The following is a 24,143-nucleotide window of genomic DNA, read 5'->3' on the forward strand; positions in this document are numbered from 1 at the left end:
CCTTTTTATGCAGCTGAAACATAATATTGTAATACTTTTTGGAGAAGAATAATCTTAAAATTTTAAAGGATTGTAGGAGCCAATAGAAAAAGCTATTGGGGTCAATACCAACTCCCAAGCTCCATAAGCAAAAACCAAACCCACGGTTACAACCCAAATCCAGACCATGACACAACTAAGGCCCGCATATTGATAGTTGTTTATCCCCATCCAAAAATTAAAGCATAATTTATGATTAAATGAAATCCAAAGCAATTTTATTTAATAGTTGCGTGATGTGCAATTTTATGAATAATTACTATTACTTGTGAGAGACGTAATAGAGATATAAAAATTGTAACAAGGACAATTTTATTAAGAAATATTTTTTACATCCTATGCAAAAAGAAATTCTTATTCATTGGTACATGAAAGTGGTGCGAACATGAATGAAGTACATGGAAAATTATAATATCTATAAAGAGTAAGAAGGCATGACGAAAAATTAAAACAGAGGAAAAGAACACGTAGACGCGATTTCACACCCAAAGCGTCATTGTTAAACCTTATTACAAAGAAAGAATTATATAAAGCATTGAAGTCACTATTTTTTTTTATATATTTTATGATGTTGCCCAAAGCCTCAGTCATAGGCACACAATCTCCACCATGAATAAAAATATCCATCTCTGCAATTGATCCTTGAGACGAGGTTCAGTTATCCATAGGGTGACATTGGTTATCTTAGTGTCGGAAACAAAATCATTTAAGTGGTGATGGCTTCAAAGGATGGTTTTAGCTCCAAAACTGGCCTTAGGAGATTGCCCTGTGACATATTAAAACCATGTAAGTTCAATGATTACTTTATTAAAAGTCTCAAATATTGATTCAATATATGCATGCATACTTACCAATTAGAGGAGTTTTGAGAACAAAAAAACATGCACCAATGACCACGTAACATAGTGTAAGAATCACTCCTTTCAAGTAGTGTGAAGTTCCATCCTATAAGGAAAAACAACAAATCACATTATTAACAGAAAGAAAAGAGAAGATGGCATATATAGAAGGCATTGTGCATACCTGTAAAGTGAACGCTGTAATTATAATTGTAAAAGCAAGGCATCCAGTTTCAAGAAGACTGAAGTCCAAATCCATTCTTATACCCATTATCCATGCAACAACTACACTTAATGGAACCTGAAATTGATTAGTCACTAGATCATCAAAATCTGTTGGTAATTAACTATATAAACTTTATTCCAAGCATGATGATGTATCCCTCCATCCTAACATAATTGTTTATTTAACACATATAAAAAAAACAATAAATAATAATTTTATAAAATTAATCTTATAACATCATTAATTCACTTAGATTTTGATGTCCACCATTAATATTATAAAGGATATAAGTGGAAAAAAAATGATTAATCAGATAATCTTTTTTCTACTATATGATAATTATAATTGGAGTAATATAAGCAATACTAATAATTCAGCCTTACCACAAACATAGAAATTTGGGTTGCAGATCCCATGGCAACACCCAAAGATATGTCCTGCGTGATAAAATTAACCATTTAGCGCCATTATTAATTTTAAAGCCAATTCATAAACTTAAGCCTTCATACAAATTCACAAACCGTACGTACCAACTTGTTCTTGTAAGCAAATATGATTGAACCAGCATGTTCTGCAGCATTTCCAACAATTGGCAGCAAAATTATGCTAATGAAGCTTACAGAAATGCCCCAAGAATCTGAAGCAGCCTAGTTTAAGTATAAAAAAATTGATAACCCGTTAATCCAATGTATGCTTGGCTCATGCCATTGAAATTCTTAATGATTATCATCATAATCATTAATTAATTATGGTTAATTAAATATTATGCATATATAGATACCTCAATAGTTCCCACAACATATTCAGAAAGCAGAGATATGACCAATGTCATACCCACCAACCACGTAAATGCACTCCAAAATCCTATCACTGCCTTTTCCTCTTCTTCGTCCACCTGCAGATCACAGAATCAAACCCCACACCTAATTAAAAGTGGTTGCATACTCAATATTTCACATATATATCTTATTGTTCTAACAATATATATTAAAATTTAACTATTGAAAATGTGATCAGGGAAAAGGTTAATGGTAAACAAGTTATATATACAAATATTATACTATATTGAGTTACAAGATTATAATATATTTAAGACATATCCTAAAAAAATAGAAATACTGGTGAACCTGTATCATTTCATAACCAAGCAATAGCATATGCCGTGTTATACACGGGTGAAACGCTAATATGGATAAATTACAAATTCAACTTTTTCTTTGGTACTTTTATCGATTTTTTCTTAGAAATTGAATCATTGGCTCGATCACCGCGCTTCTCTCCTACATTATTGTTTTGGTTGGATTAGAAATGAATCGAAAGAAAAGAAATAAAAAGGTTTTGGATAGATAAAAATAAGAAGAAAAAATTTGAAAAAGTTTCTCTCTGCCTAGTTGTACGAGTGGAACGAAATAAATAAATTATATGAAAAATATTTTTATACTAATTAATGGATTATTTTTTTACTCTATTATTTTTTCTTAGCATAAAATTATTTTTTATTTTATAATTCCTATATTTTTTTTAATTTATAATGTTATAAAATATTTATTCACTTTGTTATGTAATTAAAACTAAAATTAATTTTAAAATTTTAATGTTATAAAAAGATTTATTTACTTTGTTGAAAAATTAAGACAAAAAAAATGAAAAAGAGAGACCAATATTCGGAGAAGCTTTTGTGATAACAGATTGCATAAAAATAATTTCACTCGTTGCTATTTCTCTTGTAAAGCATAAAGCAAAGACTCATCGTTTCTATTTTCTTTCACTATTTCCATAGAAAGAGACAGAGTGTAGTAGTGTGTGTGGTAGAGTTATTGTATTGAAAAACTACGGTAACCATCCTATCTAAATATTTATTTTAGCTTATAATTAATTAACTATTACATACTTTTCTGGGGGTATATATATATACTTCTCTAATTTACAGAAATGATGTAATAATTATATGCAGTAAAAATGAAACATGAATAAATTGTGCCTAAACAGTAAATGCCAAATTATCAATAATCATCATCACCTCTTGTGCATCAAACAATTTTCTATGGGTTTTCAATTGGAAGAAGATGTAAGCAACATATGCTAGAAGCATAACAATGCTGCTTGCTCTTGACAACTGAAGAGTGCTAGTGGCTATAGAATGATTGCCTCCTCCTAAGGCGTATTTGAATAGCAATGGCAGCAAATGGCACAGTAACCCCAGCAACAAAAGCAGTGAGTTTACATCTGCCTGCTTCTGTTCATTCAATAATTAAATAACAAAATTAGGAAAAAATTAGGATGAACTGAAGTTAATTCAATTTGGGATTTAATTTCTATGCAATGTGTGAAAAAATTATACGATCAATCAATCAAAAAATTATTGTTAATATAAATCAACTAAGGTTATCTTCAATGTCATTGCTTATATACCAAGATTGCTTTCAAGTTAAACATGTTTAACAAAATTTACTATTGGAACACGTGGCTTGTTGGCATGGCTTATACAAGCAACATTGTTTAAAATTTTGTTATGAATAAAATTACCTCTTTTAAGCTCTCTCTGAAAGAGAAAAATTAACAAATTTTAAGATTCGAAAAAATAAGTTAAACATTTGTTTTTAGGATCTTTAATATTTGAGTGAAAAATATTTAAATTTGTGTCATTGTAAGACACAAAATTAAGATGAACAAAACAAGTAATCATACATAGTAAATACTCTAATTAAACATGAAAATTTATAATTAAATGATGGTATAATATTTTTTGTGCATATTATATTTATTTTTAAAATTTGAACAAACTAATTAGGAATTGATACATACTCTGTCATATCTTTGTTCTCTCTTAAGATTGGCTAAACCACCACAGAGGAGTGAACTGCCAAGAACCAAGAGAAGGTTTGAGAGAATGGAACCCAGCAAAGACAACTTCACAACATGAACTTTGTTCTGGTGAAGTGCTAATAATGCTATGATCATCTCGGTTGCATTTCCACATGTTGCATTCAGAAGCCCTCCAACTGAATTAACATCCACACAAACCAAAAACCAAATTGGTTAATTTTTTTTTACCACGTACACACTATAATATGCAAAGTAAATCTCTGTGCATAATGAATTTTGGTTCTATAGTACCTGTTGGGCCGGTGAAATATGCAATTTGCCTTGAAGTTTTTGAGTAATAAGAATTAAAAAAGAAGTTAGAAACATATATAAAATTGTACTAAGTCTGTAGAGTTAGGAGATGACATGCAAACAGAAAACTTACTCAGTCAGGAAGCTAACACGTTCAGCTAGCGGAGCAAGTCCAAGTAGGCTGAAAGCAAAAATCCAAGGCTACGTGGCAAAAATGCAATTAGATTTTCTGGTGAATAAAGCAGATTTAATTACTTATATGATATGATGAACCCTTTCTATAAACTACTTAATGCAAAATAGGTAGTATAGTTTAATTGTATTGTTAATTAATTAAAAAATATGGTAGATGTGATTTTTAAGATAATTGTGTAAAAATTAATAAATTTATCATATATATCTAATGTAAAACAAATACACTCCAAATATATAGACTATTTTCTCTCAGTAATAAAAAAAATTAAATTATAGAGTTAAAAAAATGAAATATTACACATTATTTTTAATAATTTTAATACTTGTTAATAAAAGTAGTTTATAAAATGAGAAAATAAATTTTGCAGTAGAATTATTCAATCATAAATTATAATATATGATAAATTTATTAATTTTTACAAAATTATCTTCTTAAAAATTATATTAACTATAATTTGAAGGAATGTCTTGTATTAACATTAAACTCTTATAAAATATACTTAATGATATATATATATATATATATATATATATATATATATATATATATATATATAGTTCAACAAAAATTATAATCAATTATTTGGTGCAAAGTTGTGTAAAAAGATTACGTGCGTGAATTAAGTGATATTGAAAGATAGTAAGCATTTAGTTCAATTCAGATATATTACCACAACTAATAACCAATAGCATGTGTGCAAATTGAATAGTAAATAACAACACAGTTTGCATGAATGGTACTCACCCTTCCAAAGCTATAAAAATTTGCAACAACAGCCAAAGGGACTGCCGGAAAAAGCACCACAAGCTTAGTACCGAAGATGACCTCTTGCAAATTGGTCATGAAATTTCTAAGCATTTGGAAACGAGAGTCATTATTTGTGACCACAACTAGTTCTGACTTCTTTCTCACCATCGGAGTCATTGCATTGTTGCAATCCTCCGTGTTGTTCTCCAAATCTTCATCCATGGTGGGTGGCATTGGTTGTGATGTGGTGGCTTCAGAGTAGGTGTTCATGTGCATTAATTTGAGAGTGAAAAAAAAAATATGCCTTAGAATTAATTCTTTTCTCTATTCGGGTGGTGAAGTGTAAGTGAGCTTAAATATGTAGGACAATAAGCTTATTATTGAATTGAATTGAAATGAATGTATTATGGAGTACAATAAGTTGTGTTATAGGGGGAAAAAATGTTTTGGTGCTTTCATTGTATACACATAACCAAGGTATCATGGTGGCTTTCCAATGTCTGTAGTCATGTAGTGCAATGAAGCTTCTCGGAATTTTCCTAACCCTCTTGCTTGCTTGAGCCACGTATAGGTGATAAATGTGATTTATTATTTGTTGTGGATATGTGTTGGTATGTTCATTGGAAATTGGGAATCGGTGAACTCTAACTTTTGTTATAGATAATAAGATAAACAGTACGTAAAAATGAAATTGATAGTGAGAACAAAGAAGAAGAAGAAATCATGTACTAATTACAAGTAGTAAGTAAGAAGGGTGAAAATCTCGTACTTGATTGATCTGAGGCATGAATTGTTTGCCTATAATGCATTAACGTTGGAACATGAATCTTCCTATGTTTAGTACATCTATCCACTAGTATTTCAGTTTAGTGTGTATAGTATGTCCTTTATTTTTTGGCATTATATAGTTTCGCATTTTGCATTGCATTGCTTACGTTGCACGGGACAACGGGAAATTCATCCGTGAGATAAATTGGTTACTGTTTGTTTTTTTTTATTAGAATCAACTTATTTAAGAATTCAAACATATATTATTTTGTTTTAATAATATTGATAGAGCAGTAATTGAATTTTTTAAGGGTTTTTTTTTGTGTAAAAGGTATAATTAACTAGTCTACCTATGAACATTACAGAACAAAAAATAAGTATTGGTTTTTAGCTTTATGCTCAATGATGATATAAGATTTTTAAATACTAATGATAAAAATTATTTGCAATTCATTTCGTTCAGCAAGTCCTAGTTCTAGATAAAAATAATAATAAAAAAAAAGAACCACAAACAATTTTACTCCAAAAAAATAGTTTAATGTCAGGCCCAGGACAGAACCATGGGAGCTCCATTTGGAAATGGGCCGAACTTCTGAATTCTCAAGTAAACTCACATAAAATAGGTTATTAAAATCACATACTTTCATTTTCTCTTTCATTTTATTTTTTTTAATAAATCTTTATTCTTTTTCCATAGCACGATTCGCACCATTTATCAATTTTTTTCTATTTTTATTTATTTATTTCTTCCTTCCACTTCAATTTATCCCATAATCGGTAGACATTTACTATTTTCCAAGAAAAACTTCACTATTTTGGTAAATATCCTAATAAAATATAATTTAAACCTTTTTCTAAAGTTTTAATTTTTCTTACCTAAATTTTATTTTAGTTATACTTCAGAAAGATAATTCAACCTAAGTGTCGTAAATATTCAATAAAATTATTTATAACGAATAAATTTTACCTATTAAATGAATTTTAGTTAGGATATGATTAATTTAACTTTATACTATAAATTCAAATAAGAGAAAATTAATTATGCACCAACCAATACAAAATAATTTCCACACCGCTATTCATCCATTCACAAGTGAATTCTAAAGTAAATCATTATGATCGTATATAAGATTGCAAATAACACAATAAGCATTGGCAAACCGCATAGCCAGGGGCAACCTGGGAATTTTCAACAAGAGAGCCGTACAGTTATATTTTTCATCGTTTATCGGATTTTGTTAAATCATAGCTAGATACACACGCTGATGCTGCCAAATATCCAGTACTTCCTACATATCAATTTGGTTTGTGTTTCTCAAAGACATTTTAATAACTTGTTCAGTGTGAAGTTTCCTACCAATTTGTCGTTTTTACCATGGAAGAACATGTACTTCTTCTAGGTTAATCTCAAGGATATCTGCAACCTTGTTGTTCATGTAGATCAACAAGATGGGAATGTTACCTTTTTTCTTATATATATCTTGATTATTATATTCTTCTAATGTAGACATGTTAAAACCCTCAATCCGATATTCGGGTTATAATTTTTTTTTTAAAAAAAAACTTTGGGTGAAGGGGATACGTCCATTACATTTTTTTTTTTTACTTTTAAATGTATTTGTATTTTTAAATATTTCCGGGAAAACTAAGGAATTTATTAAAAATAATAATCGTTATGCTCCAATTTGTAACTTATTTTATGAAGCTTAAGTGATTTGAAGCAAGATCATAGATTACTTCCATAATTTCCCCCAAAATGAGGATGATGTAGCTTGTAAGGGGTACTATTTTTGCATTTGACTTGACTAAAGTCAACAACTGTTAAGAGATAAAGTATAATAATAAATATTAGTCACAATTTAATAATCAAAGTTGTTATAAGATATGGGTGTATATATATTTAGCGAAAAGAAAATATTTGTATTTATTCCTCATAATTAAAATTTGGATAAATAACCATGTTCATTCCTGACGTTTGCAGTGATAATTTTGTTCTTATATTATGAAAATTATTAATTTAGTTAACAAAAATATAAATATACTAACAATTTAGTTTAACCGTCAAGTTATCTTCATTTTTGTTAATGTTTTCTAGCGACATCAGTTTGATTCTTGTAATTTTTATTCGGTAACAATTTCATCCCTATATTATGGAAATTATTAATTTAATCTACAAAAGTGTAAATATACTAACAATTTAGTTTAACCGCCTAGTAATCTTCATTTTCGTTAATATTTTTTGGTGACATGGCATGTAAAAGATGACATGGCAAATCCACGTGGTGGAAGTGAACTCCATGTTGCTAACAAGACAAATCAACGTGTGTAAGTGATGTGTCATGCCAACCAATAGTTTCTTAGAGTAAAATGTCAGTGATACTTATTTTTTAACTATTGGTTTTTAAATTTGCGAAGCTATGACTATTTTCCTAAAGAGTTGGTTCTTTCTAATTTCATTGTAATAGGTTGTTATGCAGCGACAAATTGGTTCCCAATATTTGTAACTAATGGACAAAATGGTCCACAACATTTATAAAAGTGGACACTCACCTAAAACATCGATGACAAAATTTAGATCTCTTTCATCATCATCATCATCAAAAGATTCTTCAATGTCATCAACCCAGGTCTCCATCATTATCCTCCCCCATCTTTGCAATAGGTTGTTATGCAGCCACATATTGGTCTCCTAACATTTGTAACTAAATGACAAAATGGTCTACAACATTTATAAAAGTAAGTACTCACCAAAAACATTGATGACAAAATCTAGATGGGTTTCATCATCATCAAAAGATTCTTCAATGTCATCATGAGAGTCTCCATCATTATCATCCATTGGTCTTAAATTTTCTCCTCGTCATCTTGATTATCATCCCCAACATTACCAAAGAAATTAGTTAGTACTTCAGTTGTTACATATCTTTTTTTTTTTACATTAAGATTGCCATAATCAAGTGAAATATCATATAAAGGATAAACAACCTTTGCAGATGTGTAAGCCACTACAACTCTTTCTTCCACATTACCCACACCACCATCATTGTCTCTACACTAAGTAGTAATTTTTTTTGCTATCTTATCAATTTCATTTAGCACATTATCTCCAATACAAATACAATCATCTACACCCGCATCCTTACCATCAAGCACTTGTTTGTTTGTGTTGTCAACTAATGGCTCACTAACAACATCAAACACACCTTCTATCAATATCTCCAATGTGCTATACAATGAGGAAATTAAAAAAGCATTCAAACACAACATTTTCATTCACACATCTATAGTGCAACAAAGTAACAAAATTGTGACCTTATCTTACAAAATCGCCTCTAGTCTTCAATGCACATGGAGATATCCTCTTGTAATGGCAGCCATAAATAAAATGCCACCATCCTCCGACATATCGTCATTGTTGGCCACTAACACTGCAAAGGGTGGAAAATGGAGATTTACCATTGATATTGACAAATTAGTTCACAATGCGTGAAGTTCACTTTTGTCAAGTCGATGTCGTCCTTCGCCATGTTGCTAAAAACAAACATAGACAACTTAATGGTTGAACTAAATTATTGGTACATTTATATTTTTACGAACTAAATTAATCATTTATGTAATACATGACAAAATTGTCATTAAATGCAAACTAGAGGAACTCAAGTAATTATTTATCCTTAAAATTTTCATTCATCACAATAATCGAGTATCTCACCATACACTTCCTCTATCTATTTTTTTTAAAAAAAAGAAAAAATCCTCTATCTATGTATCTAACTAAATATGTATGCGTGTGAAAAATATGTGTAAGTTATTTATTTTTAAAAATAACTCTATTTCTAAACTTAAAATTTGAAATTGAACCAAATAATTAAAAAAAAATAGGGTGCAAGTGGGTGGTTGAAAATCAGTAACAATAAAACTAAGAATGTGTGTATAAATTACATATTTTGAAAAATAACTCTATTTCTAAACTTAAAGTTTGAAATTACAAATAAGTTAAAATAAAATAGTATGTGTGTGAAATAAGTCTATTTCTAAACTTGAAGTTTGAAATTACACCAAATCAATAAAAAATTAATTTTAATTGTTATCGAAATTTTTTTAAGGAAAAAAGGTGAAATCGTCAATGCACATAAGATCACATATTTTTATCCAAAAAACGTCATATACGTCAAAAGATAAAATATAAAATAATAATTATTAATTTTAAAATTATAATAATTTTATAATTCATTGTAAAGGAATGTTAGTGATACTTTCTTAATCCTTAGAATAAAACTAACAGTTTAGTGTCTATTTACTTATAGATTCTACGTTTTTTTTATTAATTAAAGATCACGTAAAATTTGTAATTAAATAAATTAATTTTAATTAAAAATGTGATAATTTAGAGGTGACAAAATGAGATGCGGATCCTAGAAGCCTCGTACATATACTTCCCAAGAGTGCTAGGTACACCCTTTCCTCTTTCTTAATATATTTTATTACCAATTATTCCCTTTTAACTTTATTTTTACACCCCACGTTTATTATTCTTCTAAACTCTGTTTTACATCCCTTTTGTTCATCGAACCCCCCCCCCCCCCCCTTTTCGTAACATGTCTACATATAAATAGAAAGGAAATTATAAATGAAATAAAATTGTAATTGGATAAAAGAACATTAAAAGGTACAGGAAATTACTTTCTGGAATAGCATATCCCAATTCTAGAAAGTAATTTTTGGAATCAGAATACGTGATTTCAGAAAGTAATTGTTGGAACTATGTTTTAACCAAAAATGCATAGTCCTGTAAAGTACTTTCTGTAATTGGGATATGTTGCTCTATAAAGTATTTTTTTAGCAATAAAAGAAAACAAAATTGAACACGTACGCCACCTTAAATCACTAAACGCGTTACCAAAATTGAAAGTTGAATGCACGCGTCTTTTATAAAAAAAACTAAAAGTTGAGAGGCTACCATAATACATTGTGAAACTTATTGAAGCTTATTTGTTAGTTTGTAAATTTAAAGTTGTCACTAAAAGGAATGACACATACCAAGTGAAACGTTTAATAATGAAGTTGACATTAAACGTACTTTAAAATGGAGTGCTACGTAGAGATAAATACGGTATTACATAATTAGGATTTAAAGAATAATGAATATGGAGTAAATGAGAGGCTCAAAAATATGGTTTAGAGAATAATTAAGATGTGGTGAAAAAATAGGGTATAAAGGGTATATTTGATAATATAAATATAAAGAGAATAAAAGGGGTTAGCAAGAGCATGAAAAAAAAATCCTGTCTTAGTTCTATAAAATGAAACGACAAAATAATCCTTTTCTTTCCTAATTACTTATCTAAATTATTATTTTCATTTATTCTTCCAATATATACGATTAAAGTTGCCTGCAACAGCAATTGTTAAAAGGAGTTATGTATGTGGATTTATGGCGTTGCAGTCTTTGTCTTGTGTTTGTCCTTGTAAATTTAGATACATCTTTCCGCAAAATTCATACTACTTCACATTTTCACACAACCAATGACGGCGGAATAGCTGAATTATCATCGATGGAGAGAAAGAGAAGGAAAGAGGAAAGTGGGAAACTAAAGTTAAAAAAATCCATGAAAAAGGGTCAAATTAATTGGAATCAGATTCCCACTAGTCTTTTCGGGGCGTATTACACCACTAATTAATTAATTATACTTCTGAAAAGGTTGAGATTTCTAAATTGAATCACATTTCAGTCATTTGTCCTTTGTTATATCTGACACGCATTCGTGTCAGTGTCCGACATCGACACAACATCCATAATACATTATATATTTTGGATATTACAGGTGTTTATGTGTCTGTGTCCGTATCGTGTCAGATGTTTATGTTGGTATCGGTGTTTTATAGGTTGTATATAAAAGACGACGCCTTATTTATTTATTGAAAGAAACAATGCTTTTTCACAATGATAACAATTAATAATATGTTACATGATATAAAAATAATCAAAAAAGACTTTTTTGTAATAATTTTTCCTTCTCTCGTTAGAAGTTTTCTCTCTTTGCTAGGGTTTCCTTCCTAGGGCTCCTATGCATGTGAGACGCTTTTGTTTTCGTTTCTTGTTCTCGTTGATCTTTCTCTTTACCATCATGGAAGCTATCAATCTGAAGGGTCTCAAAATTGTTGATGATGAGGAAGAGCTATTCATCCACACTGAAGTCACAAACGAGGAACAACCAAACCTATCGCTTTGTCTGGTGGGTCATTTTGTAACAAAATGATATATACGTGTTAATTATGAATAAGGGATGGTAGAAGTTTAGGGTCCTCTGAGAGGTGTTACAATCCAGGAAATCGAGATTGAATATTCCTCTTCAAGTTTTTTCATCATTGTGGTATGCAGTTTGTGATCAAAGGAGGACCCTAGTCGTTTGATAAACATCTACTCATCCTCAGCCTCATCAAGGAAGTGGAGATCCCGAAGGAGATACCTCTTTTCAAAGTGCCTTCTGGATTCAATACTATGGGGGTAGAGCAAAGCATTGCGAACTATGTCAAGGAGTTCTTGGACTATGAGGAAAAGAACAATTCTGGTCTATCCCACTCGTATATGTGAGTTTGTGTCCTTATTGATGTTAGACAATCACTCATGCGCACTAAGAAGATTCGTAAGCAAGGTGGAGAAGCAAAAGAAGTTTTGTTCAAGTACGAGAAACTTGGTGTCTTCTGCTACTACTCTGGCCTTTTGGGCCATATATTGAAGACCACTGTGAAAGGCTTTTTTCTGCAAGCATTGATGATGGCACTCGTCTGTGGAGAGAAGGGACTAGGGCTGAACTGAGAAACACCGACTCCAGCGGCAGTTCCAGGTACCTGCGAGGTGAAGGAGCCCATAAATGGAGATATAAATGGGATTGATTCTGGCAATCAAGAAAATCAGGACGATAATGTGGAAACTGATCTCATCAAATCTGACAAAAAAAAGGAAGGTAATTAATGCAGGCAAGTTAACTGAAAGTGCCACGATCTCTGAAGTTGTTTCAGCCATTGACAATCAAGCTTAGACTCAAAAAATTGCTTCTATGGAACCTTTTTTTAATGGAAGGACATCTCGGCCAGGCCTGCTTGGAATCATGATTATGTTATCTTGGAACTGTCGGGGATGGGCAACCCTCGTGCAGTTCTTTCTCTCCATGACCTTGTCCGTTCATACCATCCAGATATTATTTTCCTTTATGAAACTCTTGTAGTGCATAAGAGGATTGGTGAAATAAAATCGATTTTGGGTTATGATTGTTGCTTTACTATTGATTGTTTTGGTAGAAGTGTGGGCTTAGCTCTTATCGGGAGAAATCCTTTCATTTGCTCCCTTTTAAATTTCTCACAAAATTTTATTAATGTTAAGGCTTCTCAACTTGGAAAGCCTTGTTGGCGTTTTACATGCTTTTATGGTTTTCCTGAAAGACAAAGAACAAAATACTCTTAGGACCTCCTCAGGAATCTCTCTCGTGATAATACTCTCTCATGGTATATTATGGGAGATTTTAACGACCTTCTAGCGCATGATGAAAAGAAGAGGCATGTTGACCACCCGAATTGGCTCATTAATGGCTTCAGGAATGTTGTTGTTGATTCTAGATTAAAAGAATTGCCTTTAATAGGTTATCTTTTCACTTGGACCAAGAGTAAAGGTTCTCCTAATTAGGTTGAGGAAAAACTTAATTGTGCTCTTGTCACACAAAAATGAGTGATGACCGCTAAATATATCTTAATTTCACATGATTTAAAGTCATTATCTGACATTTTTGATACATTGAGTCTTGTTTTATCTTAAGATTAGGGTGAATTGTGAATTATCACATAGGAACTTTGGAATTTAAGGTTTTAGGACTTTTTGATGTTTTATGGAGTTTTTGCAGGAATTTAAGTCAGCTAAAGAAACTGAGCTTTCTCACTTAAGCGTGGTATGTTGTGTGATTAAGCAAGGCAAGTCATAATCAAAATGAGGAGACACCGACATGCTTCACTCAAGCGAGTCATTCTGAGCATTTGAGTGAGAGGAATCATGAAGATAATGGATGCAGTTGAGCTCACTTAAACAAGCCAAGTCAGATAACAAACTTGGATTCACATGAGGCCTTTGCTTAAGCCTAAGCCTTAAGGGGCTTGAGTGGGGTAAATAGAGCATAGGAAGAACACAATACCTTGCTTAAGTATGACATTTTGTGCGATTAAGTGAGGATAATGAGTAACTAAACTAAATTTATTAGAAGGTCTCGCTTGAGCAAGATGTTTCTCGTGCTTAAGCGAGCCTTTCACGTCAGGCCCAAGCCCATATCAGAATATAAAAGAATTGAGATGCGATTGAAAAAGGGGTCAATGCGATTTGAGCAAAGATATTTGAGAAATAGGGCAACTACTTTCTAGGGTTTTAGAGGAGATTCATTACCTAGTTTTCATGTATGATTCTTGGAATTATAATCAAGTTATAAGCGACTAATCACCTCATCTGTTGGGGTTGGATAAGTTGAACCTGAAATCATGTAACCTTCTCCAATTAATTTAGTTATTTAGTTCTTATTATTCTTCTTCTTCTTATCTTAATGCTTATTTTAGACTAATCACCTATAATTTGATCTTAAGAATTGAAAGCATAATCAATAGACACCCCTTTGATTCCAAAACTGAGGAAGAGTACCTAACTGGGGTTGATTCTATACATAAGTCAATACCAATTAAGCTCTTTGTAATTCTTAAACCTTAAGGTTGGTTATTTGGATTGGTTTACAAAGACATTATGAATTAATCCAAATAGCATAGATGTACTCTCTCAACTAAGACATTAGGGTTAGAATACAACTGTGAATCAGAGATAAAATGTATGATTAATTGGCTTATTTGGGAATCATTGCATTGATAAAGGGGAAAATCGAGTCCAACCCTGGCTGTCCAAACCATCAAATTTCACCACACTATTGCAATTGTTTTTGCTTAATCATTCCTTTTACTTGTTTTTATTCTTATGTTTTTATATTTACACATTCAACACAACCAATTGATAAATACTTTTTACAAACTTTGATTTTTAATTCCTAATTGTTTGAGTATACACTAGTCCTTTGGAAGATGACTTGGACACAAGTCCAATTACTATTTTGAAACTTAGTTACAGTTGACCGCATGAAAATCCCTATTAATAGGCTGATATTTTTTCAAATTGTTGTCTCCTAAATGGTATCATTAATTTTGTGGCTCAAGCTATTGCATGAGTACTTTCCTTTTACCTTCTAGAGAAGGAGATTTAAAGGATATTTAACTCTTTTTTGTAAGGTTCAAACAATAATCCAAGAAAAAGAATTAATTGACTCAGTTGGAACAAACTGACTATGAGAAAGGAGCATGGTGGCATGGGATTTCACCATCTTTACGACTTTAATCGGGAAGCACTAGTTACTTCCATATTCTTCTTAATCAAAGGGAAGGTCAGTGAAATTTTTTTTAACTAAATAGTCGCTTTCTAAATCAATTTCAGTCACAACCAATCCATAGGGGTAGACTTATTGTGTAGCTTATTTCCCCCCTTGTGTGAGGTTTAGATCCAATGACATGTTGTTGAGCTGTTTCGTGAATGGGTAGACTTAATGAGTTATTATAAATTTGACTTGAGGTTTAGTGCAATTAAATTTATAAGATTATAAGTATATGTATTTTAATTTAGTTTTTGTACAATTTTTTTAACTAAATCTTTCCATTAAATGTTCTAACTATAGTTTTTATAAAATACTATTTTTTGTACGAATGAAATAATAAAAGTTAAAACATGTACTATAAATTTGTTAATAAAATAAAAATATCATTATTATTATTGAATTTAAAAAGTTGGTGAAATTTCCTCAACATTCCTTGTGCTTAGGTGGGCTGTTTAATCCACTTATTTATAATTACTATTGACATATTATATTGTGTTTTTCTTTTACATTTATTTTTAATTTAATTTAATGATCTATTTTACTCTTTATTTTGGATTTATGAATTTGAATATTTCGTCAATTACATTTGTGTTAATTCAAATTTTGAAGTTAAATAATATAAATACAAAAAATAATTACTAAATTATTGATGATAAATAATAAAAATGAAAAATAAATGAAATAAATAATTCTTTATAAAATAGCATTTCCAATAGATTTTCCGACAGAAATGGTTTGTCAGGAATTTCCGACGGATAGCAAAAATTCATCGGTTAAAATTTCTTACGATCATTTTTTCGACAAATTTCGACAGTCGAAAATACGCTTTTTTTTTTTGTAGAGTTGCAAACCATCAAATTTCACAACACTATTGTAATCGTTTTTGCTTAATTGTTCCCTTCACTTGTTTTTATTCTTAAGCTTTTATATTTATGCATTCAACACAACCAATTGATAAATATTTTTTATAAACTTTGATTTTTAATTCCTAATTGTTTAAGTATACACTAGTCCTTTGGGAGATCACTTGGATGCAAGTCTAATTACTACTTTAAAACTTAGTTACACTTGACCACACGAAAATCCCTAATAATAGACTGATATTTTTTCAAATCTTTGTCTCCTAAATGGTATCTCTTGTCACTCTAACCATTTTCCCATTATTTTGAAGCTAGATCAAGCATCTCAAACCAAAAGCTAGAAGATTTCGGTTTGAGAATACTTGGCTAGAGGAACCCGAGCTACCCACAATTGTCCAATCAGCCTTGGATCGTTCAGCCAAAAATGATATCTTTGGTAAATTCCATAGTCACACAAATGATTTGCATAGATGAGATCAAATCTTGTAAGCATCAACTAGAACTATGTTGTAAAAACCCTGACCCAGCATCTATCTCTCGCTTCCTTGAGTTGCAAAACCATCTGAATAATCTCTTGAACCACGAGGAACAATTTTGGAAGCAAAGGACCAAAGCCTTTTGGCTTCGCGATGGGGACTTAAATTCCAGTTTTTTCATGCAGTTGCGAGTGCGAGGAAGAAGCGTAACATTATAGCCCATTTAAATGATTTGGACAGTAGTGCTACAACCTATGATCATATATCTGTGGTGTTCCCTCCAAATATTTCAGCAATCTCTATACAAGTGGAGATCCTAATGTTAGTGCCATTATTAATCATGTGGACATTAAGATCAATGAAGAAGACAATAATTTTCTTATATCTCCTTTCAGCAAAGATGGGTTTTGCCAAGCTCTCTTCCAAATGCATAATGACGTCTGATAGCCACAATCCAACTTTTTATAAACATTTTATAGGATTTAATTGGGGATGACATCTTTATGGCAACAAATTATTGGCTTAATGCAGGTGAATTCCCTTCTTTCTTGAACAACATTGATATTGTTCTCATCCCAAAAAAGTATAATCCCATATTTATGCTTGATCTGAGACCTATATCTTTATGCAATGTTTTGTATAAGATTATATCAAAAGTCCTTGCAAATAGGCACAAAAATCTGCTTCCCAAATGCATTTCTTGTGAGCAATCAACATTTGTGGAGGGACAATCCATCTTAGATAATGTACTCGTTGCTATAAAAACTATCCACCACATGAAATGCAAGGTAAAAGGTAAAGTTGGTTAAAGATCGACATAAGCAAGGCATTTGATAAAGTTGAATGAGAATATTTATTTTCTTTATTGATGAAGATGGGTTTTGATACCAAGTGGATAAGGTAGATAAGATTGTGCATAGAGAATGTTGATTTTAATGTTATGATTAATGGAGACACTATTGATTCTATTTTCCCTAGAAAAGGTATGAGGCAGAGGGATCCATTATCACCTCATCTTTTTATTATATGCATGGAGGGTCTTACAATGCTCTTGAAGAAAGCAAAAGGAAATGGAGACATCCATGGTATCAAAGTGTGTTAAGGAGCCCCTATCCTCTTACGCTTATTATCTGCTGATGATTGTTTCCTTTTTTACAGAGTCATTGATAAGGATGATGAAGTCCTTCAAAAAATCATGAACTCTTTTGAGAAATCCTCTGGCCTTGCGGTCAACTTTCAGAAGTCTTAGATCTTCTTTAGTAAGAGCATCCTAGCAATGCTAAGGATAATATTTCCAGTCTCTTAGGTATTTCTAAATGCTTGGGAACTGGCAAATATATGGGTATGCCCTCCATGATTGGGAGTAAAAAGAAAGCTATATCCAACTATTTGAGGGGCAGAATTTGGAAGAAGATAAATCATTGGTTAGGCAAACATCTTTCCAAGGCGGGAATGGAGGTACTCATTAATTTTGTGGCTCAAGCTATTTCATCCTATTGCATGAGTACTTTCCTTTTACCTTCCACTCTAGAGGAGGAGATTCAAAGGATATTTAACTCCTTTTGGTAAGGTTCAAACAATAATTCAAGAAGGGGAATTAACTGACTCAGTTGGAACAAGCTAATTATGAGAAAGGAGCATGGTGGCATGGAATTTCACCATCTTTACGACTTTAACTTAGTCATGCTAGGAAAGCACAGTTGGAAATTTATTTTCAACCAAGATGCTATTGTTACAAGGGTCTTCAAAGCTAAATATTTTTCTAAGGTGGACTTTTTGCAATCTAGTTTAGGTCACAATCCAAGCTTTACATGGCGTAGCATCTATTCTTCACGGGTGGTGGTTAAGCAAGGCCTTAGATGGTGTATTGGGAATGTGAACAACATTAACATTTGGAAAGACCCATGGTTCCGAGGAAGTGATAGAGCCTTTTTGTTCAAAGTGAACCACTTGATGGATTGGAGGACATGTGTGTTTGTGAACTTATAGACACTATGTCGAGTTCTTAGAGGAATGAGATTGTCCAAGATATTTTAATGAGAGGGACAACCAGCTTATTTTAGCTATGTCAATCCACTCCATCGAGCATGATGAGGATACAATCATATGGAAAGTTAGCAAAGAAGGTAAATATTCTGTCAAATCCACCTATTTTCTTGTTATGAAAAATCTTGTTAACAATGCTAGCTTAAGGGTACCCGGAGACTGGATTACAGTTTGGAATCTTAACATTCCTCAGAAGATAAAACTTTTTCTTTGCAAAATACTGAGAAATTGTCTTCCCTCAAGAGAAAGACTTTCTACAAAGGGTGTCCAATGTCCTATTCTATGCCTTTTGTGCAACTCAAATCCCGAGTCTACACGGCATGTCTTCTTTGGCTGCACCCATGCACGTGAGGTTTGGTCTTTTTTCTAGATCTTAAAGCACCATCCAACTAATTGTTAATGAAGACAAAAAAGAAGGAAAGATATGGAGAAATAAGTTGATGGTGAGATCTATCTGATATGATATTCTTGTCTCCTTTGTATGAAGAAATTGATTGAGATTTTAGAATAATCAAGTAATTAAGTCTTTCATCAATGCTAATAATCGTCATAGGTGAACAACGATAATTAGTTGATTCAATTCTATCCACAATTGAGTGGTAAAGTGTCTTGTATAACGATTACCCTCGTCCCTAGAAAAGGGATTTCATAAAAATAGGAGAAATATTTATTCACGATACTATAGAGTATCCAAGAATGACGTGGAATTCAAATCTTTGAATAGTCCAAAAACGAGAAACAGAGAAAGAAAGAGTACGCAACACACACATCCATGATATTGAGAATAATACTTGGGTGCCTGGTGTCGGCTCTGGAGCCAGCCACCATAACGTGACACCAAATTCTCATTCTGGCGCGCGTCCTCACATCCCCACAGTTACCACTATTCCTCTTTTCTTCTTCATCTTCTTCTTCTTCTTCTTGCATTTACATCAACTCTTCTCCCAACCCATAAAAAAAATAAAAAAAGTTCGTATTTTCCCTCCCATGATCGACCCTCATGGTCACAGACTCCAAGCCCATCATTCCCCGGCGCGGCCTCGTCGTCGGCAACTACTGTCATGACGTCCTCCACCGCGACGGCGAGACCGTCGCCGAGACCCTCGGCGGCGCCGCCTCCTTCATCTCCGTTATCCTCGATGCCCTCTCCCTTCCCTTCCACACCGTCTCCAAGGTGGGCCCCAACTTCGCCTACACCGCCGACACATCGAATCACCCCCCGTTAATAATCCCAACCTCCCAAACCACGCTCTTCCACGCTCACTTCGGTTCGGGCCACCCGGACCGCCTCCTGAACCGCGTCCGATCCTGCGATTCAATCCAACCCACCGACCTCCCGGACCAACAACCCCGGTTCGGGTTCGGACTCGCGGTCGGGGTCGGCGGTGAGATTCTCCCGGAGACAGTGGAAAAAATGCTCTCGATCTGCGACCACGTGTTCGTGGACATTCAGGCTCTGATTCGCAGGTTCGACAACATCAACGGTCGCGTGAGCCACGTGGCGCTAAGAGAGAGCGGGTTCTTCCACCTCTTGCCGCGTGTGGCGTTTCTCAAGGCTTCTGCGGATGAGGCCGTTTTTATTGACGTGGAGGAGGTGAGGAAGTGGTGTTGCGTGGTCGTCACGCACGGGAAGGATGGTTGCGAGGTGTTTTGTGAAAACGGTGCGTTTAAGGTGGCGCCGTTCGAGGCTGATCAGGTTGATCCCACCGGCGCCGGGGACTGTTTTCTCGGCGGGTTTGCGGCGGGGATTGTGAGGGGCCTGGCCGTGCCTGATGCGGCTCTGTTGGGGAACTTCTTTGGATCCATTGCTGTGGCGCAAGTGGGACCGCCCAAGCTTGACTTCAACTTGATTCAGGTTTGTTTCTTGCATTCATATTTATCATCAATTGGCTAGATAGAGTAATTTAATCTTGACATGAATGTTATTGATTTGTTTGAGATTTTCCAAGTATAAGATTCAGCGGAAAGGAATTAGTCTCTGACTAACGGTTGTGAGATATCTTTGGTGTAACGTAAAAAACAAAGATTTGTTGCTCATAGTGATCTTATCCGACTTGAACAGGAACACGATTGCATACCTGAATCTAGATAGAAAAAAAAACAAAGATTTGGAGTTTTCCATATACCCCTAAATCATTAGCTTGCAATGTCTAGAAGAAAATATATATTTAGAATTGTATTTGACCCTTGAGAAAGAAAACTTTAGGAGTGCTACATGTTCTTTTTCTGTATGGACCACTTTGGTTACATGTCCTACTTCTTCTTCAGAAGTTTGTAAGCAATGTGAGTACATATACTAATTACTAGGGAGAGAAGAAGATATGAGAGTTTAACAATTATACGGGAATGGGAATGAAATAAACAGGGAAGTGTTTTAATGTAAGAATAATTTAGTGTCCATTTGTTTTAGATTTTAGTGGAATTGATATTTAGATGTTGAATGTGATTGGGATGTGTGACCAAATTAATCTCAGCCACGGATTCCGCATTCGAATGTGTATCATGGTAGCACCAACCAAATAAGCTCTTAGTTTGAGGATGATACTATTTGATTGTTAGCAAAGTGGAACTGGATGAAATTTCAACTTTTTACTTGTGACTTGTATGGGAAGTGGCTGTGCTTATAAATGAAAGTTCTATTTAAAAATATGGTTATTTTGTTTTGTGGGAATCAATTCATTGTCATCAATGTTACTACTACATGCAGACTGTTATAGTTTGTTGGAAACTTAGGATATGCTATCTGCTATTTATTATTGAGGGATTTTGCTAGCTATGTCATGTTAGAATTGCAGACTTATCAATGCTGTTTTTTGTTTTCCTTGGTATTATTTTACAGGAAATGAACAATTTATATTTAGACTGCAGCTATTTGATTATATATTGTATAATTCTAATGCACATTTAGAGCCAAAAACAAGGTATTATAAGCAATAGGTTTTAGACTGTCGTTGTAATCTTTGAAGACAAGGTTATGATTGTGCATTTCATCTCTGTTGTTTTAAAGCATATTAACTCCCTATATCTCTAACGTTTATGAAGAATATTAAGAATGGAAGCTCAAGTATACTTTCAGCCTCATCCCCCCATGCCTGTCCCAGAAAAAGCATGATTACTCCTCTGGAAGCTTAGTTTCAATCTGTTGACAATCTAAAAACGGACCAGAATATCTCTCCAATAGGAAAAAAGAATGTTTTGGAGAATGGATATGATCCATTTTATTAAAAACCAAAATACCCAATAAAACTCAAACCCCACAGCCTTGGAAAAGTTGGAAAGTTCAAAATAATTCACATTCTTCAATCTCCAATATGGCACAGGCATGGTTCATGATTGATGATATCCACCTAAGAATCTAATTATTATTTGGTGGCAGTATGTTTACTTTGTAGTGATTGAATTCATTTTAACTGTAAATACCTGCATGAGTTACTTCTTTTTTATGTTTACTATGGTCTTAGTCGATCTTAAGAAAGAAAAACATGCACATCAAATGTAGTGAGTATCAAAGAAGACTTGAATAAAGATTGGAAAAAACACATGGCAAGATCAAAGACATGTGCAATTTGCTAGAGTAGATATGGTTTGTAGCATATTACTTGTATCCCTGAAACTTTGGTCTTTAACCAAAGCCAAATGGTGTCGAGTGATCCATTTAGCCAAACTCAATGGGATACGGCTTTGTTGTTGTTGTCGTCTCTCAATTGGTGTTGTTTTCTTGTTATCTAATGATTTGTGTGCGTATCAGCCTGTACTGTGAAGAGTTGACAATCGAGAGTTTTTGTCTATATTCCTCTTAGCAATACAAAAAAAATATGTTATGATCCATCCCTTACTTTTGTTTATAAAATACAAATTTTCAGATGGTTAAGGATGAGATGCACAAAAGGAAGCTGCAGGATATTCCCTTCTTAGAAAGAAGAGATGAGTCGCCAGGGTTTCAGAAGCCACCTGAACAAGATCAATTCTATGCATCTCTTGTTACTGCCAAAGCCATAATTACTTGCCAGATTCAAGAATCTGGTCGGAATCTGCTAAGCTCTCCTAAAGTGTTTGAGCAAAATAATGCAAAGACAAGACTTTCACTGGCTTCTGTGCACGAGGAACCAATTCCAAGCGTTGATGGTAAACCCTAATATGGGATGGTTGGAGTTCCAAATCTCACTGTAACTCTCCAGTGCCCTTCCTTTTCATATCAAAAATAGAGATTTCTTAACATCCAGGAATCTGTCAATTTATGGTGCCTTTTCCACACCTAGTCTCACGTGCAGCCTAATTTGTAGTTCTACTTGTACCAAATTACTAATAAATTATTCTTAAAAAGAAAATCGAGATTGAAATTCCATTCATGTTTGTATGGCTTGCTATATCCACTTTTATCTCTTTCTTTTCTTATGATGAGTTTCGCTTCCTAAAAAAGATAAAGAAAGAAAGATGACAATATGTTGGAAAAGCCGTTCAACCGCAACCGGACATGGCACAATTCTATTAGTTTGCCCAACTTACTGAACATTGCACTATCATTTAGAGCAAATTATCTTTAATGTGCTCCGATTGACTTGCTATTGTTTGAGATTTTAGCATCTTGATTGGATGTTGTATACCTTGCATATCAAACTAAGAGTATATTTGATAAAATTAATTGATAAGCTAGTTGGAAGTTTATAAGTCATGAGTTGGAAAGTTAGAAGTTAATTGAAAACTTATAATATTTAATTGAAAGTATTTGATAAGATTATCAAATAAATTTCAAATGACATAAAATGATATGTTTAATATTTTTTACATTTAAATTTATTTCTTATAACTTATCTTAATATATTTAAATTCAGTTAAGATTGAGACATTTGTTTCTTCCTAAACCTTTAATTAGTTCTAGATTATCATATTAAATTTGTAATTCCTAACCTTTTCATTGTAGGCCTATAATTACTTAGATGTAGACTTCCATATTAAAAATATATTTTTTTTTGTCTTTAATTATAAGATTTTTTCATAAATTTGTTCATTTCTTTTTATAAGATTTTTTTTTAATTTTTAGATGCATTAATTATTTTTTTTTCTACCTACTCTTGCTTAATTATTCTATTTTCAAAGATTAATGAGAAATAATTAAGTAATTAGAGAGATAAGAAAATGATCATTTTAAAATGATAATACAATTCATTAACAGCTTAAAGAATATGAATTAGTTAAAAAGTTATTATAATTAGGGACCTGGAAGTAACTCCTTATATAAATTAGATTAAATGAAGTTTTTCAGTGAAATAAAATTAGAAGATTTTAAAATTAAATAAAAGAAACTTATAAGTTTGTGTATTAAATAAAATTATTTTGATGAAAATTACTTATAAACTAGTTAAAATAACTTATAAGTTAT

The 24,143-nt window shown here is 32.5% G+C and overlaps 2 protein-coding genes across 2 annotated transcripts; one reads left to right on the forward strand and one right to left on the reverse strand.

Annotated features, from left to right (window-relative positions):
• Positions 1–332: 332 nt before the first annotated feature.
• Positions 333–5,519, reverse strand: LOC114383631 (vacuolar cation/proton exchanger 3-like). Its single transcript, XM_028343338.1, has 11 exons — positions 5,162–5,519; positions 4,355–4,422; positions 4,222–4,250; positions 3,910–4,106; positions 3,125–3,340; positions 1,886–1,999; positions 1,635–1,751; positions 1,488–1,541; positions 1,063–1,179; positions 891–984; positions 333–805 (listed from the first exon to the last, which is right to left on the reverse strand). Exons 1-11 carry the CDS (start codon positions 5,438–5,440, stop codon positions 762–764), a joined length of 1,329 nt encoding a protein of 442 aa, XP_028199139.1. The 5' UTR covers positions 5,441–5,519; the 3' UTR covers positions 333–761.
• A 13,979-nt stretch (positions 5,520–19,498) lies between these two features.
• LOC114385125 (inositol 3-kinase-like) lies at positions 19,499–23,112 on the forward strand. Its single transcript, XM_028345105.1, has 2 exons — positions 19,499–20,618; positions 22,627–23,112. Exons 1-2 carry the CDS (start codon positions 19,764–19,766, stop codon positions 22,897–22,899), a joined length of 1,128 nt encoding a protein of 375 aa, XP_028200906.1. The 5' UTR covers positions 19,499–19,763; the 3' UTR covers positions 22,900–23,112.
• The last annotated feature ends 1,031 nt before the right edge of the window (positions 23,113–24,143 follow it).

The sequence above is a fragment of the Glycine soja genome, chromosome 14, assembly GCF_004193775.1.
Source record: "Glycine soja cultivar W05 chromosome 14, ASM419377v2, whole genome shotgun sequence".
NCBI lineage: Eukaryota > Viridiplantae > Streptophyta > Magnoliopsida > Fabales > Fabaceae > Glycine > Glycine soja.